Raw genomic sequence first — 16,023 nt, 5'->3', positions numbered from 1 at the left:
AATGCATGTGTTTAATACCTTTTCAGGATTGGGACCTATCATATTTTAAGTGCTTAAGGGCTAATGATATCAGCTAATTTCCTCCCTACAATGTCTCTCATTCCTTCCAAATTCTGAGTGACATCCCGTGATTGCTATTGATCTCTGCTCCCTGTGTTAACTATTAGCTGCTGGGTACTAATCAATCATTAATGCCAGTGAGAAGAACTATTACATTTATCACTGGACTACAAATACACACACACACACACACACACACACACACACTGCAATTAATTACAAACAGTGAAATGTTCAGAAATGGAAACGGAGATCCTGAGGCTGTGATCCTAAGGATCATAGCTCAAATTTGTACCAGGGTTACAGCCAGACTCTAAAAGCATGCTAACTTGGAAGTAAGTTCCAATGGTGTCAAAACTATCTACTTCCTATTAGCTGGGTTTAAGAGTGCATCTGTATAAATGGAAATTGTGTATGTTTCCTCTGAAGTAGGTCCAGCTGTATTCAAAAAGCCTTAAATGCCGGTAACCCACGGTTAAGAGCAGATCGTATTCGTGTTTATGCAAAAGTAACCCCTGCTGGTTTCTATGGGATTATGATTGAAGAGTGTAGTTTTCTTGGAGGTGGGAGAAATGTTTAATCTGTAGTTCATTGAATCCCACATCCTCCTGTTATCCAATCTTCCAATTTCCCCCTTTTTAATTACACACTCACCTAACAACCTGTCTTTTCCATGGTTAGAAAATGATTGGTGTGAAGGGAGGGGCAGCCTAACGAAGTTTGTGTTATTGACAAACTCAGTGAAGTGTCAGGATGGGAGAGGGGGGCGTAACTTCAGTTCTCCTCACCCCTTTCTCCCCTTGTGAGCCTTCTAAAAATATTATTTCTATAGTAGCTGTCTTATAAAAAAATGTTTTCTCATGTGTGGGGGGCAAGTGTTAACTGTATGTGTAGTTTCTTCCCTCAACTTCCTGCTGGAGTGAAGGATTTGATTGCAACACATTTTGAAGGCAAAACGAATTTGTAATAATTCAGCCAAAGACCTATTGAGAAACAACCTGCTTTATTGACTTTGGTAAATTTATGTAAAGAAGGTTTTGTTGTTGCTGTTCTGTTTTTAAAACAAACTCAGGGTGGCCATGTGTCCTCTTTTACACAGGATCATCCTATATTCGAAGGGCTGTCCTGTCCAATTCCAGTTTAAAGATAGAAGAATCGTAAGAACTGTTGCTCTAAACAGCCAGGCATACAGGTCTCCTGGTTACAGTCCTCTACACTATGGTAAGGTGCATGTATTTTTATTTAAATTATAATAACCATTTCTAAATTTACATCTATACATATATAATTAGCATATGCGCATTTCATGCAAACCAGTATCATCTTTTTGTCCTTTTTTTAAAGAGAGTTTTTGTTATGATGGCCACCATAGCCCTTTAGTGAGGGTGCTTCCAGATGAGGCTTTTATTTATTTATTTATTACATTTTTATACCACCCAATAGCCAAAGCTCTCTTGTGCAATCATCCTGCCTCAATCGTAGATTTTTACAGGGGGTCCAGATGATGTTGCCTTCATCTTCTAGTCCTCCTTTGTTTCCCCACTGCTTCATACATCTTTTTTTTCACACAAAAATTGTTAAGGAGGAGAAAAACAGGTAGTGCTAGAAGCCCTTCATCTGGAAGCAGCCTAAGTGTGTGCATACATATCCTAGATAGGTACTGATTGTGGAAAGTTTGATCTTCCATTTATAACCAGTCCTGGGAGAAACAAAATGTTGCTTGTATCAACTTGCTATAAAGACAGTGATAGGTGGAGCATAATTTTTTCCAGGGCCTACTAGAAGTCAGACATAGAACCTGTTTTCAATACTACAATAGAGGCACAGATGGAGAAATACAGAAGATTGCTTCCAAGCACATGCAGAGTTCAGATTATAAGTGTGTTACAAGCAGAAAATAGTAAAGCTTATGCATTGGTACTACCACTGAGACCAGTCACCTGCAATTCAAATGTCCCTATTTCCAGGCAGCTTTATATATGCAACATTGATTGTAATTACTTGCCTTCAGAAACAATACATTTGTAATTTACTATGTCAGAGAATAATGGAATAATACTACAAATTGTGACTTGAACTTTGAAAGCCACATGGAGAAAATCCAGCTAGCATCAACATGTGACCGAAACTGCCTGTGGCCCAGTAATCTTCTATCCATGTTAGTTTGAGAAGAAACTAAAGTGTGTGAAGGAGTGAGTGGGCTAAGCCAACAATGAACAGTCACAGCAGGGGTGGTGGTCTTCAAACTGAACGAGAAAGCAGGCTGAGGGAAGGAAAGTGATGCTAGCTTGAGGTAGATGTTTCTTAGTTTGCTTAACATTTGATGCTGGCAGGATCGCTGCTGTGTATCTTTTTCAGTACATGGCTTTGCACATTGAAAAATGTTGTTGCTCAGAACTATTTCCACAAGAATGATTCCCAAATGTTAAGTTATGGGGGCACATCTGACAGGGGTTGATTGGGTTGTCAGGCTGCTGGCACAAATATTATGACTGGAGGTTTCCTTTTGGGTGGGGGATCATACATGTAGGACAAGACAAAATTCTTTTTAGTAGTTTCCTAGTTTAACAATTAGTTTGGGAGCTAGGACAAAAGAATCAGCATTACAGAGCTTGTTGGAGTACCATGAATAAAACAAATGTAATCCATTTGAAAAAGTAGACTGTCTAGGGGTGTTGGGCTTAATTTCTCATTGATAGCTGCATAAGTTTTCATAGGCCCCCTCCTAGGGAACTCTAGGAATTGTAGAGATATGAAGCTGGGATAAGAATCTGGGGTGGAATTCCCAGCATTCTCCTCAGGCTATCATTCCCAATTTCCCAGAATTTCTTTCTTTTTTTTTCTTTTTTCTTTTTTTTTTGAGGGGGTGGGGAAGCCATGGTGGCTCTAAACTACTGAAACCAATAGAAGTTTGTAACCTCACTAATACCAATATAAAAGCTTTAGAGGGTAGCTGTGTTAACCTATTACACAGCAAATATATTTTAAAATATCTTGTGGCTCCTTAAAGACCAGCATCTGTTGTTATCCTGGTTGAGCAGTGGCAACTACTGTTGACTGCTATTTTAAGGTGTGGGGGGGAATTCCTACAACTCCTAACATTCCCCAGCCAGCCATACTCGAAATAGTATGACTTTTATTCTGTCTAAACATGCATAGGATTGTGCCTTTGTTTTAAAAGATGGGCAGATAGTGGGGGAGGACTAGCTCAAAGGCTATTCTGCTTGGACATCCTGTCATCCTAGAGCAGTGGTTCCCAAACTTTTTCAGGTAACCGCCCCCTTGGTTCCACAAACTCATGCCCAGTGCCCCCTACCCTACACTATAAAAATCATTATTCAGAATAGCTGTTTTCAACGACCCACTAAGGAAGATAATAACAAAAATCAAAACAGTAACAATTATTTGAATATTTATTCAAAATCCGAAGCACCCGCCACAGGCTTGCCGAGGGAGGGAAAAGAGAGCGAACGCCTCTGTTTTGCAGCCAGCGTGGCGGGGCACACCATTCAGGGTATGTCACTTCATTAGTGTGTTGGTGCTTTTGAAATATTTCAATTCACCGTTAAAAGGACTCTTCTTAAACGGTATTAATACATGTGTGGATTCTTCCCCTATATGGCTTGGGACCAAACTACCTTCTCCCATAAAAATGTCTCTGGGTTTTAAGACCTTCTGGAGAGGCGCTTCTCAGAAAAGACCACCCCCCTGCCGCCCCCTTGCCGCTTAACGCCCCCCTATGCAATCCCACCGCCCCCAAGGGGGCAGTACCACCCACTTTGGGAACCACTGTCCTAGAGCCTATTTGGGAATAAAATGTTGAATGGCAATAATAAAGGAGGTTGATGGATCCCTCAATGCAGAATTAGCTCTTAAGCCTGATATCTGAAGAGCAGTGCAGGCTAGTGGGTCTGATGGGGGTCGGACATTAAATCCGCTCCAGGTTTCAGTCAGAACTCTAAAGGAACTATCCAAGGTACTTTGCTAAAGAGTTTTTAAAAATGCTAGATTAGAGCCACAGTATCCCACATAGACCCCTTGTAAATGCTAACTGCTTGATTCCTATGTGTGCAGGAATTGTAATCAGGGGAAACGACAAATGCAGAAGTGCTGAAGGCGTGTCAGGTGAAGTAGGTGGGCTCGCTTCTGACTAGACACGGAACACAGTGCCCTTCACGTGCGCTGGGACTTTCCCACCACCCCATGATGTAATCGCAACTGTAGGCGTGTGGGTCGTGCTTGTGACTACTTGCGGAAGGTGTGTAAAAGGAGGGGGGGTGAGAGACACTCCCCACGTGTTCAGAGGCCCTCTTGTCACCTCGCACGCTTCCAGGACCGAGGCCTAAAAACTATCCGGAAAAAACTTCGGGGATTAACGGGCGGGGGTGGGGTGGGGGGTTGCGGTGTCGCGGTCTCCCTCCCGCTTATTGTTGTTATTGTCCCCGTCATTAACGGCGAGAATGGCCGGGTGAGGCTCCGTTTCGATGCCTTAAAAGTCGGCCGGGTGAGGTTGCGGCTGCCTCGGGGAGAGTGCGGGGCGCGTCCTTTCCCGAGGCGGCGGAGAGCGCAGCGCCCGTCAGGTTCTTCTGCCTAACGGGAGGCAGGGGAGAAGAGAGAGGCGGAAAAAGGAAGGAAGCCAAGCGACCCAAGCGCGCGCACGCGCGCACCCCAAACATCTGAGGTAAAATTAAAAAGAGAGCGAGAGCACGGCCGGCCGGCGGGCGAGCTCTCGGCCTCCTGTCGCTGAAGTGGGCGGAGCGCCCCCCACCCACCCCGCTTGCCTGAGGTGACAGCTGTGAGGAGCAGGAGGAGGAGGAGGAGGAAGAGAGCTGGGCACGTGCACGCACGCAGACACACGCGCGCGCACGGCTTGGGCCTGAGCCGCAGCGCGCATACGCACCTTGACAGTCCCTCTCTCGTCGCCGTCCTTTCCATCCCGGGCCGGCCCCTCGCTCCCGCGGCTGGGGGCGCGCGTACAGAACTACGCACGCGAGCGAGCGCGGAGGAGGAGGAGGAGGAGAAGCAGCCGAGAAAAAGAGAGAGAGAGAGAGAGAGAGGGCAGGCGAGCCAGCGGGCTGGTTCCGCCGCGGCCGCGGATTGTTTGTGAGGCGGGGACGCCCCCCGCCCCCTCTCCCCCCCCCCCACCGTTCCCTGTAGACCGACTCTCATCCCGGAGCCAATATTCCCGAAATTAAGAGATACGCTGCTGCGGCGGCGGCGGCGGCTGGAGCTGCGGGGCCCGGGGCGGCCGGGTCCGGGGGGGACCGCAGCGAGGCCGCCGCCGTCGCCATGGAGGCGCTGGGACCAGGTGAGAGGCTGAGGAGCGCGGCCTGCAGGTGTAGGGGGGTGTTTGGGGGGAGGGGTCCCCGCGAGGGCCGTCCGGGAGGGGCTCACGAGAGTCAAGCCGAGGGGAGGGGGCGAGGGGCGACTTGGGGCCCGGGAGGGAGGGGGGGCAGCCTGTCATGTTTTGCCTTGAGTGACACTGAAGGAGAATTTGGGGGTGATTCAAGCTGAGGAGGGTGCAGGGGTGGCATTGGGGGTGAGTTCTTTTTTTAAAAAGGGGTGGTGGGGCTTGGCCAGGAGGTTCACATGGGCCCCCTCTGAGTGAGGTAGGAAGAAAGCCATGCTTAAGTATACTAATGGAGGGGACTGAGAGCCTGAAACCGGGGGTGGGGGGAGCTGTCACTTCTATACCTGAGGGCTATTTCGCACATTATGTACCCCAACTTCCCCACCTAGTCCGTCGGGCTTAATGAGGAACAATGTGGTAAATTAGTGACATGCTGAAAGTACCTGTATGATACTGGATGTTTTCAAACATTTAGCACATGCTGTTTTTAGGTAGATCAGCCTTCCAGATGTGCTGGACAGCAACTCTCATAATTCCCAGCCAGCATGACCTTTGGCTGTGCTGGCTAGAAGACGTAGGAGTTGCAGCCTAAAACCTCTAGAAAGCACCAGGTTGGGGAAAAGGCTGCAGTAGATGCTTAAATGTCTTCAGTGTTTACCCCCAAATTGCAATCTGTGTAGTGAACCTGTGTTGTGGTGGGGAGTGCACCTTGGTGTGAACTTAACCTTCCAGGGACAGGGGCCCTGGCTGGGATTGTTGCGAGAGGATGGATAAGCCTGTATTATAGTAGTACTCTGGTCTAGCTTACTTGCTTATGGATTAGTTATTTTCTATTGTGGATTTTATTGTTGGCTTCTTGAGCATTTTTTTTATTATTATGGGAAGATGGGGTATAAATGTAACAAATGTTCTGGGTGTATGGGAACATAATTTATCTGGTTAAGGTGTATATTTCTATTTTTGTTCCCATTTCTGCTGCGTGAGTAACAATTAAAGGGGGAGGAATAGTTAGTCAGTGTACGAAATATGCCTGTAGTACAATGATCACTGAAAGCCAGTTCAAACAGGAAAGTCTTACACCAGTGGCAGAAGATATTGGTGGGTGGTTATGATAAGGAGATGTGGTACTTGAGTGGCCCTGTGGTGGAAGTGTGTTGTATATAGGATCTGTTCCCCTTGGTGTTGTGGCTCAAGGAATCTGGTGTAATAACAGCGGAAGTATGTATCAGTAGTACTGGTGGTACTTTAATCTGTGTCTGATGGGGTTCTTAGTATTTTATGTATTTTATAGCATTTTTGTATTTAATGTTCCCCGCCTCGATCCAAAGGGAGAGTATTAAATAAAGTATTAAATATAGTAGTAGTTAGTACACAGGAGGGATGTTCAGTTTAGGCTATTGAAGTGAACTTAGGGGGCAGCCAAGATTTTCAGTTGAAGAGGAACCAGTCAAGCTTCAGAACAGTAATGGATGTCCCCAATGGATCTGATTCTTTTCAACTCTTGATTCATTTGCCCAAATGCACTTCAACTCTTGATTCATTTGCCCAAATGCAAAGTGTAAAAGTAAATTTTATTTTATAGATGGAAATTAGAACGAGATATATTCATGAAGACAGTGCTGAGAATAATAATTGTTTTTCAGTTTTAGGAGTGAGATATTCCTGCATCCTCTTGGGCCTTTTGCATTGGGTGTTCACATATTTGCCCCACAAAGTTATTCAGTTTATTGCCTTCCTTTAAAAAAAGAAATTCTTAGGACTTATTTATTGCAGCCAACCTTTGCCTAATTGTGTTTGATCTTTTCCACTTTTTATTTATTTTTAGTTTTGTTTCTGGTTTTATGTTGTCTGGATTAGACAGATGGGGCCTGTCTTTATGTGTGTTTTGTATAACATCTAAGTTTTTTAGGTATCTGAGACAATGGTAATTAAAACAGTCTCGCATGGGCTTGGGTAGTATGGAGTTCTCATGTGGGTAGTTGATAAATCCTTGATCAGAAGTTTGGCATCCTCACCATGCCTTTATGATATTGGTAGATGCCAGACCTTTCCCTTGCTAAACTTACTGTTCCCTGATACATTTCTTATCTGAAATGTGTGAGGGCTAAAAGCTGTTACTTCGTGCTGTTAGATGAGTCACATGTATTGCATTTTCCATTTTTATCCTACCTTTCAGCTCATGAGGAGCCCCTAAAGCAGCTAACATCTTCACAATAATGAAGTACATAAAAATATAATTGAATATCGTGTTTTAGATGCACCCAGTGAAGGAATAGTTGTCACCTTAAGTCCTCATAGGACTTCAGCTATGGGGCGGTATATAAATGTAATAAATAAATAAATATAAACAAATAAGTGGTCTCCATTTGCCTTCTAGCAGCCAGTGTCGTGTTTCCACGACAGCCAGTATCTTCAATGATTATCTGTTTGGACACTCATTTAAGAAGGGAAGGAGGCAGCTAACCTAGGAGAAGGAAAATGGATTGCTAAACCCAGGCTTTCTGGCCACCGCAGAGCTCCCAGGAAACTGACCAGGAGAGAGCCTGCAAGAGCCTGTCGCTACTGCCCAAAGAGTTCCTCAGCATGCACTGCCCACCGAGAAGAGTGGAGGTAGCCTTGTTACATCTGCAACCAGACAAGGCCCTTCAAACCCCTCTCAGGGCAGGCAAACTGCAGTCCTGAAGATATTATTGGACTATAGCTCCCATCATCCCTGAGCATTGGCTATGCAGGCTGGTGCTGAGAGGAGTTGCAGTCCAAAAACATATGGAGGGCCACAGGTTGACTATCCTTGGACCAAATTCTCACCAGAAATGGAAGTGATGTAAGTTGTTCTACCCAGTTGCTGCTGATTACCATCATTGTTATCATATTTGATTATCATATTTTGTCAGTGTGATTATGTGATACCAGTGCTTCATCAGCTGTACTGGCTTCCAGTCCATTTCTTAGCCCAATTCAAATTGCTGGTGTTTAACTTTAAAATCCTAAACAGCTTGGGAACATACTGTCTGGAACAAACTGTCTAAAAGAACGTCTCCTACTGCATGTACCTACCTGAACATTTGTGTCATCTTTAGAGCTCCTCCTCCTGGTGCCCCTGCTGGAGGAAATTAGGCAGATGGCTATAAGGTAGAAGCCCTTCTCAGTTTAGCTTTTATGGTACCCCATTTATGGGATGTCCTAAACAGGAAGGCTCTCCTTGTGCCTACATTGTTTTCATTTTGGTGCTAGGCAAAGACCTGTCTTTTTCCCCAGGTATTTAGTTTAGTTTATTAGATTTTATGGCTGACTATTTATTACATTGTATTTTATTGTTTTAGTTTTTGTAATCTACCTAAAGAAATGTTTGTTATTGGGCAGATAAAAGTCTAAGAATTAAATTTGATTAGGTGAGCTTTTGGAGGGGAATTAGCCTCAGTCAGCTCTCAAGACATCCAAAGGATTGCCTCTTTTGGTCAGTTATTAGGGGATGGGCAGAGGAGTTGAGAATTTTATTTTGGGGTAACTTTGCTTGAACAATTAACCAATTTTTGTCAGGCCTTTCTTTTAAGTTGAGAGTGGCTGCTCTATTCAGTCTTCTTGCTCATGGTGAGGATGAGACTGTGATAAACAGAATGTAATTTGCGAGGACCTGTCATGTTGGATATATTTTTTCTTGTAGCAGTTCTGCTCTCCTCTTGCCTTGCCTTTTTAAAAAGCTCTTTCCTACTTGCTGGTCAGCTGACTTGTGTGTTTGAGATCTAGATGTGTTGAGCAAAGATGAATGGATGTGACTCGAGCAATGAATGATAGAAGGAGGTCCTTTTATGGATCAGTAATTGAAAAAAGAATTGAAAACAACGAGTTGGAATAAATGGTAAATTCTTCCATTTATAGTAAATAGTGGGGTCCCACACAGATCCATATTGGGACCAATACTTTTCAACTTGTTTATAAATGATCTGGAATCTGAGCAGTGAAGTGGCCAAGTTTGCCAATGATACAAAATTATTTAAGGTTGTCAAAGCACAAAAGGATTGTGAAGAGCTCCAAAGGGATCTCTCCAAGCTGGGAGAGTGGGCATCAAAATGGCAGATGCAGTTCAATGTAAGCAAGTGTAAGGTGATGCATGTTGTGGGGGAAAACCCAACTTCAGGTATAACATAATGGGATCTGAGCTGGTGGTGACTGAACAAGAAAGAGATCTTGGGGTTGTGGTGGACAGCTTGATGAAAATGTCTGCCCCGCCATAAAGAAGACAAACTCCATGTTAGGCATTATAAGAAAAGGAATTCAGAATAAAACGGCCAGTATCACACTGTCATTATACAAATCTACGGTGTGACCACACTTAGAATACTGTGTACAGTTCTGGTCACCACACCTAAAAAAAGATATTATAGAGCTGAGAAAAGTGCAGAAAAGAGCAACTAAAATGATAAGGAGCTGGAGCATCTCCCCTATGAAGGAAGGTTACAACAGCTGGGATTGTTTAGCTTGGAAGACATGATAGAGATGTACAAAATTATTCATGGTATGGAGAATGTGGGTAGGGAGACATTTTTCTCCCTCTCTCAAAATACTAGAAACCCGAGTCATCTCATGAAGCTGATTGGTGGAAGATTCAGGACAGATAAAAGGAAGGACTTCTTCACACAGTGCATAGTTAAATTATGGAATTCACTACCACAAGATGCAGTGATGGCCACCAATTTGGATAGCTTTAAAAGGGGGTTGGATAAATTCCTGGAGGAAAAAGCTATCAATGGCTACTAGCCCTGATGATTATGTGCTACCTCCAGTATCTGAGGCAGTAAGCCTATGTGCACCAGTTGCTTGGGAACATGGGTGGGAGGGTGCTGTTGCACTGTGTCCTTGTGGATTCCTGGTTGACAGCTGGTTGGCCACTGTGAACAGAGTGCTGGACTAGATGGACCCTTGGTCTGACCCAGCAGGGCTCTTCTTATGATCTTATGGTTTTTATTGCTTTCTCAAGGGAGAGTGATAGGGTGTTTTAAAGGAAAATAGATCATTTAATTACAAGCTCTCCTGGCCTTCTACCCAACCCTTTACTCATGTGGAACCTGATTAAGGTCCCATTGTTCCTTCAATCGTTCCTTTTTCATGTCTGGTAGATCCAAAATAAAACACAAATTATTTACGATGTACTCATTGAAGGATCATTAAATCCAAGCCTCTCCTCTTGGGGAAGAGGAATCCCCGTTCTATCTCGGATCAAAGACCAAGGATAAGCTAGGGATTCCCCTGCACCAGCAGAATCCCTTCCCACCCCAATTGTGCCCCACTCGGTCACAAGCAGAGTAGGAAGGAACCGCTTGACTCAGCCAGTGCTTGCGGGAGTGCTGTCCAAATCGCATTCCATGCAAAGAGAGGCACGGAGCTGTGTGCCTCAGCACAAATGACATCATGGGAGGGGGTGGACTCGCTTTCATGGGGTCAGCCCACTTAGAGACTATCTTCCAAGGTTGATGGCTCCAAATGGCTTCCAGGGAATGTCCAGTTGACTTGGCTGTAGTGCATTCCTGGAATATGGCACTCTCATGGACAGTTGACCAAATAGTTCGGTGAGTTGGGCTGAAGAGTTGCAAGCAGTAAGGCATAGTTGATATAATGGCTTGAATAGAGGTGGATGAAGACTCATGAAATCTGACTGAATAGAATTGGGAGCATATTTGAATGTTTACTCTATTGTAGTGGGCCCATTTCCTTTTATCTGGTGGACCCCTTCTGGATAGAGAGGGAAGGGGATTAGTTCAACCAATCCCAGTTCTAGCTTGACTGTTAGAGCTCTTACTAGCACAGTGTGACCGTGTTAATGAGTACTTTGCATATAAGAACCTCATATCCCAGCTTGGATACCACTGAAGGTATATTTAATTGCAGAATTGTCCGGAGCTGCCTCTGGAGCTATAGTTGCTAACACCTAAGGGTGCATATGGGGTGCTTAGAGATGCCTTCGACAAGTTGTCTTCTCGAACATTTTGGTCTTGGCTAGTAAAAAGCTTTAGTAGGAGATGACTTAACTGGTTTTGTTAAAATTATCTGTGGGAAGGAGTAATGCTGTCATATTGTGAGTCCTGATAAACAGGAATTGCTTTGGGTGCCAGCAGTATCTGCCCCTAAAACAAGTATTTTTTAGTGGTGGTGCCTGGTTTGTGGCCCTCCATCCCCAGAGCAGATCTAAAGGTGCATTCCAATGAGGACTTTTTGTGTCTAGAAAAGCTGTGGTGGTTCCACCTGGCCTTTCCCTAATACTGATGCCGTCATTTTTCCAGAGCTGTCCTAAGGTTGTTCTAAAATGAAATGTTTTAAAATTGAATTGATTTTGTTTTATGTGTTAATTCATGGTATACCCTTTTGAGTACTTTTTTAGGTGGAAAATTTATGTGTACATTTAAATACAAAGAATGTCTCTCTACTTTTTTCTTTGATTGATTTTTATTTGCATCAGCCACAGGCCTTAGTATTTGAAATGAAATGTACAAAAAATAAAAGCAATATTGTACTTGACCAAAATTACCCAAGTCGAAGTCTAAAAAGTTACATTAAATACATATTCCAAAATTAATACAAGTCTTTACACATAAAATAAGAATAAGTAAATAAATTAAATAAACTTCTGTTCAGTCAAAGGAACTGTGAGAAATTAGGACTCTGATAAAATGGTAGCTCTTATTTTAATAGCACCTACTAAAAATTTTGCAGTTTTTGCTGTCACCTGCTTATTTTGGTCTGCAAGAAGAAAAGACACAGAAGCAATGACTGACCGCCCTGGAATAGATAATAGTAGTGGAGTGATCACCTCTTTCTTCAAGTCTCTGTAAAAAGTACAAAATAATAATACATGAGCTACTGTTTCGATACTGCCATCTCCACGTGGGTATAGACGGTTTTCCAATGGGATTCTTTTAAAGAACGCAACGGAAAATTCCATGGAACCCTCCACACAACATGCAACACAACAGTTGTGCAGGAACTCTCCTCTGCGCAGTGTGGATATTCTTCATGGAGTGCTTTCCCAAAAAAACTCTATCATGGGGTGGAGTTTTCATGCCAGACAACACATATCTCAATGGTGGTGTAAAAACTCCACCATGGACTTCTAAAACCACCACTGAGAAACATGTTGTCTGAACTGAGCCACTGAGTGCTGGAAGATGACATGCAGATTTTTATTGTAACTCAACTCACAGTTGAGTCAAACAAATTTAATTAAGATGGTAAAGTTCACATGCAGGGACAACCACCTCGCTTTTGACATGGTCATTGCACTTCCTTTGTCACTTTCAGAAAAGAGGAACACATTAGCAGGTTGCTGAACTTCATAAGCAGGTTCCTCTAAATAACTTCGAATGCTCTGTATACTCTTTTATCCATGTATGAAGACTGTGAGACAAAGTACATATGGTAGTGCTGACTTGCCAAGGCTGCCCTTTGAACCTAATGCCTGGGTTTTCCATATGGAAACCCAACACACAACCCACTATACCACACTTGCTAAAGATGTAGTAAGACTGAGTTGCAAAAAATAAAATTGCAAGCCTTTATTTCATTGTACACATGACAAATAAGTGCTCTGCCTCACTTGTCATTAGGGTTTTGCACACTGACCCAACCTTTCCTGAAGTGGGTTAACTTTTGAGTTGTTTTCATTATAAATAATTTAGATCAGCACAGTTCTCTTGGGCCTGTAGATGAAAGCAGCTGGCTACACACAGAACAGTTGTTTGAACTGGCCTGTACTTGTGAACTGCTATCCCTGTTGGGAATTTTGGCTTATTTTATTAGCATGTTCAATGAGATGCATGTTTTGGGATACATGGATAGATACTTGAATGTGAAAAGGATTCTAAAATTGAATGCAAAAAAGAAGAAGATATGGATGAGAGTTAAGTTGGGTTCTTTGGCATTTTTTTAGTTTCACAATATATAGGGGCATGTCTACATGAAGGGTTTGCCCCAGGATGGCTTCGCAGTAGCGGCACGTCATCTACATGACGCACCCGCCATTGTGAAGCCTTCCAGGGTCAAACCCTGGAAACTGTGCTCCAAAAAAGTCAGATACTTACCCCGACTTTTTTGGCAGCAGAGCACATGGCACCCCCTGATTGGTTGCCATGGGCGGCCCTGTGCCTGTAAAAGTAAAAAAAAAAAATGGGGAGGAGAAGGAACAAAGCTGTTTCTCCCCCCTTTTTTTTAAAAAAAATCTGTATCTCCGCAGCTGCACAGATACAGACAATAAAAATAAAACGAAATGGGGGGGAGGAACAGGCAGCCAGAGGGAGTAGAGGTCGTTCTCCCTGAGTCCCTGCCCCCTCTCTTCGCGTCCTCCTCTAGCTGCCTCGTTCCTCTCCTCCCCCCCCCCGTTTTTTTTGTTTTGTTTTTTTGCTTTTAAAAGCAGGGAAGTCCGCACTTGTGTTCCTTCCTGTGCAGATGCCGGGAAGGACCGCAAGTGCAGAAGCAAGGCGCCTCGTGGCGCCAAAATGCTCCCATAAAGACAGGGGCCAGGTGTCAGTTGAAATATCAGGTGTATGTTTTTATTGTTGGCCCCCGAAATGTCACCTTCTAAGCAAGTTCTGCTGTGAGGGTGTTTATATGTACTTGACGTTTTATGAAATAGTAAGTAAAATATAAGGCATTTGTGGGGGGGGTCAAACTAAAATAGCGTGCTTTAATCTATCAATGATAGGAGCAGTTCACAGGACAGGCTAAGTCAAGATTTACACAACATGTTTAGCTCAAAATGCTTGACCACCGTGGGTTAGTATGTTGTCTGATTTAAAGAAAACTATGGAAGAAGCAATAAGGAAACACAGGAGAGTCACTAGTAGAAGGCAACACCTGAACACAGAATAAAATTCTGTGAATGAAAAAGGGCAGTGGTGCTATAAAGGCCTCCTGTGGAAGTGCCCAAACTCCAGATCATCTTCCTAATTTTTTTAAAAAGGTTATGTATTTCCATTTTTGTTGCAAGATGGAGTTAGGTGTAGATTCAAGACTACCACCAAAACCAGCAGCCTTGAATTGCTTCTTCCTTGCAACCCTCGATAATACAAAACGTATGCCGTGACATCCCTGTGCTACAAGTTTTCTCCTGCTGCACTTCACTAGCTGTGTCATCTCCCCCTTCCCAGGAGTATTCTCCCATGGCGGAACTTGGCTTACCTGAGCTCGAGGACTCTCTTGAGGATGTTCCAGAGGCAGTGTCACATGACAATGGTGGAAGTGCAGCTGAAGAGGAGCCAGGCTCCTCTAGAATGCCTGTTGGGGGCCTTCATCCTCTTCCTCAGCTGCACAAATGCCACCCTTCCGTGATGCTGCCTCTGGAACATCCTCAGAAGAAGGAGAGTCCTCAAGTTCAAGTAATCCAAGTTCCTCCTCAGAAGAAGACTCATCAGAGGAGCCATGAAAAGCTGCTGCTTGTGATTGGCAGGAAACATGTCACAGGCTGACATCACATCATGGGATGTTAACAAGGAGAGAGGACTCAACGGTGCTGAGCTGTAGGCACATGTCTCCCATCATGTTTGGTTCTGGCTTTTATGTAAGAAAAAAGTGGATTCTCTTCATTCTTGCTCTCCCGTCCTCTCTTTCCCCTGGGAAAGAACTACTAGCTTAGCTTTTGGTTGTCAGTGTCACATTTTTGCCTAAGGAAAAGTATGTTGATAGGCATCTACCTCATGTCTTAAGTAAGTCAGGAGTAGGCTGCTGTTTACTAACAAGGAAGCTGAATGTTATCAAGGAGAGTAAACTTAACATCATCACAGGAACGCCACAGTGTGTGTGTGTGTGTGTGTGTGTGTGTGTGTGTGAGTGAGTGAGTGAGTGAGTGAGTGAGAGAGAGAGAGAGAGTTAGTTAGTTAGTTAGTTAGTTAGCTAGTTAGGGATAGTGGATGAAAGGACAGATTTTTGTGTGTGTACCTTGATGTTCAGTCAGTATGAGCTCTGTGAGGTTAACAGATACTCCTAAAGCACACAATCATGCATCTTTATTGAAATGTGGGTCTTATTACTAAGCATTGTTATACTGCCCTTCAACTTGATTCCCAGAGCATATTTAAAAAATAACAATAAAACTACTGAAAAGTAAAGGCAGAAAAACTAATTGCCCTTAATTTTGAAGTTCTGTTTATGTTCATGCCAGTAGTATGAAGGTTTGAAAATCCTGTAGCTGGGAGATTTGTTGCTTGTGTGGGTGACCTGCAGGTCGAGCATCGTTGTTGTTGTTATTATTATTATATTTATTTGTATCCCGCCTTTTGCCCAATACTTGGCCTCAAGGTGGCCTTACAAAATTTAAAACATATACATTTTAAAACCTATGAATAGAAAAGTTAAAATATATTCCAATATTAAAACATTTAAAATACACGACAATTTTAAAAGTCCTTAGCACAGACAGAGGCCCAGATTAATTGCTCAAGGCGTACTGGAACAAAAATGTTTTTGCCTGCCTCCAAAAGCACATCAAGGAGGGAGCCAGTCTAGATTCCCTGGGAAGAGAGTTCCAGAGCACTGGAGCAGGCACCGAGAAGGCCCTCTCCCGTGTTCCCACCAGGTGTGCCTGTGATGCTGGTGGGACTGAAAGAAGAGCTTCCCCAGAAGATCTC

At 43.7% G+C, this 16,023-nt stretch overlaps 1 protein-coding gene across 1 annotated transcript in view; it reads left to right on the top strand.

Moving 5' to 3' along the window:
* The first annotated feature begins 5,243 nt into the window (after positions 1 to 5,243).
* LOC134408201 (protein argonaute-4) overlaps positions 5,244 to 16,023 on the top strand; it is a 29,948-nt gene continuing 19,168 nt past the window's right edge. The window contains exon 1 of the mRNA XM_063140366.1: positions 5,244 to 5,368. Within this exon, the coding sequence (XP_062996436.1) occupies positions 5,350 to 5,368 (19 nt within the window). The 5' untranslated portion in view covers positions 5,244 to 5,349. The remainder of the gene's footprint in view (positions 5,369 to 16,023) is intronic.

This window comes from Elgaria multicarinata, chromosome 13, assembly GCF_023053635.1.
Source record: "Elgaria multicarinata webbii isolate HBS135686 ecotype San Diego chromosome 13, rElgMul1.1.pri, whole genome shotgun sequence".
Lineage (NCBI taxonomy): Eukaryota > Metazoa > Chordata > Lepidosauria > Squamata > Anguidae > Elgaria > Elgaria multicarinata.
The sequence above is the reverse complement of the archived record's forward strand: the minus strand, read 5'-3'. Positions and strand labels throughout refer to the sequence as shown.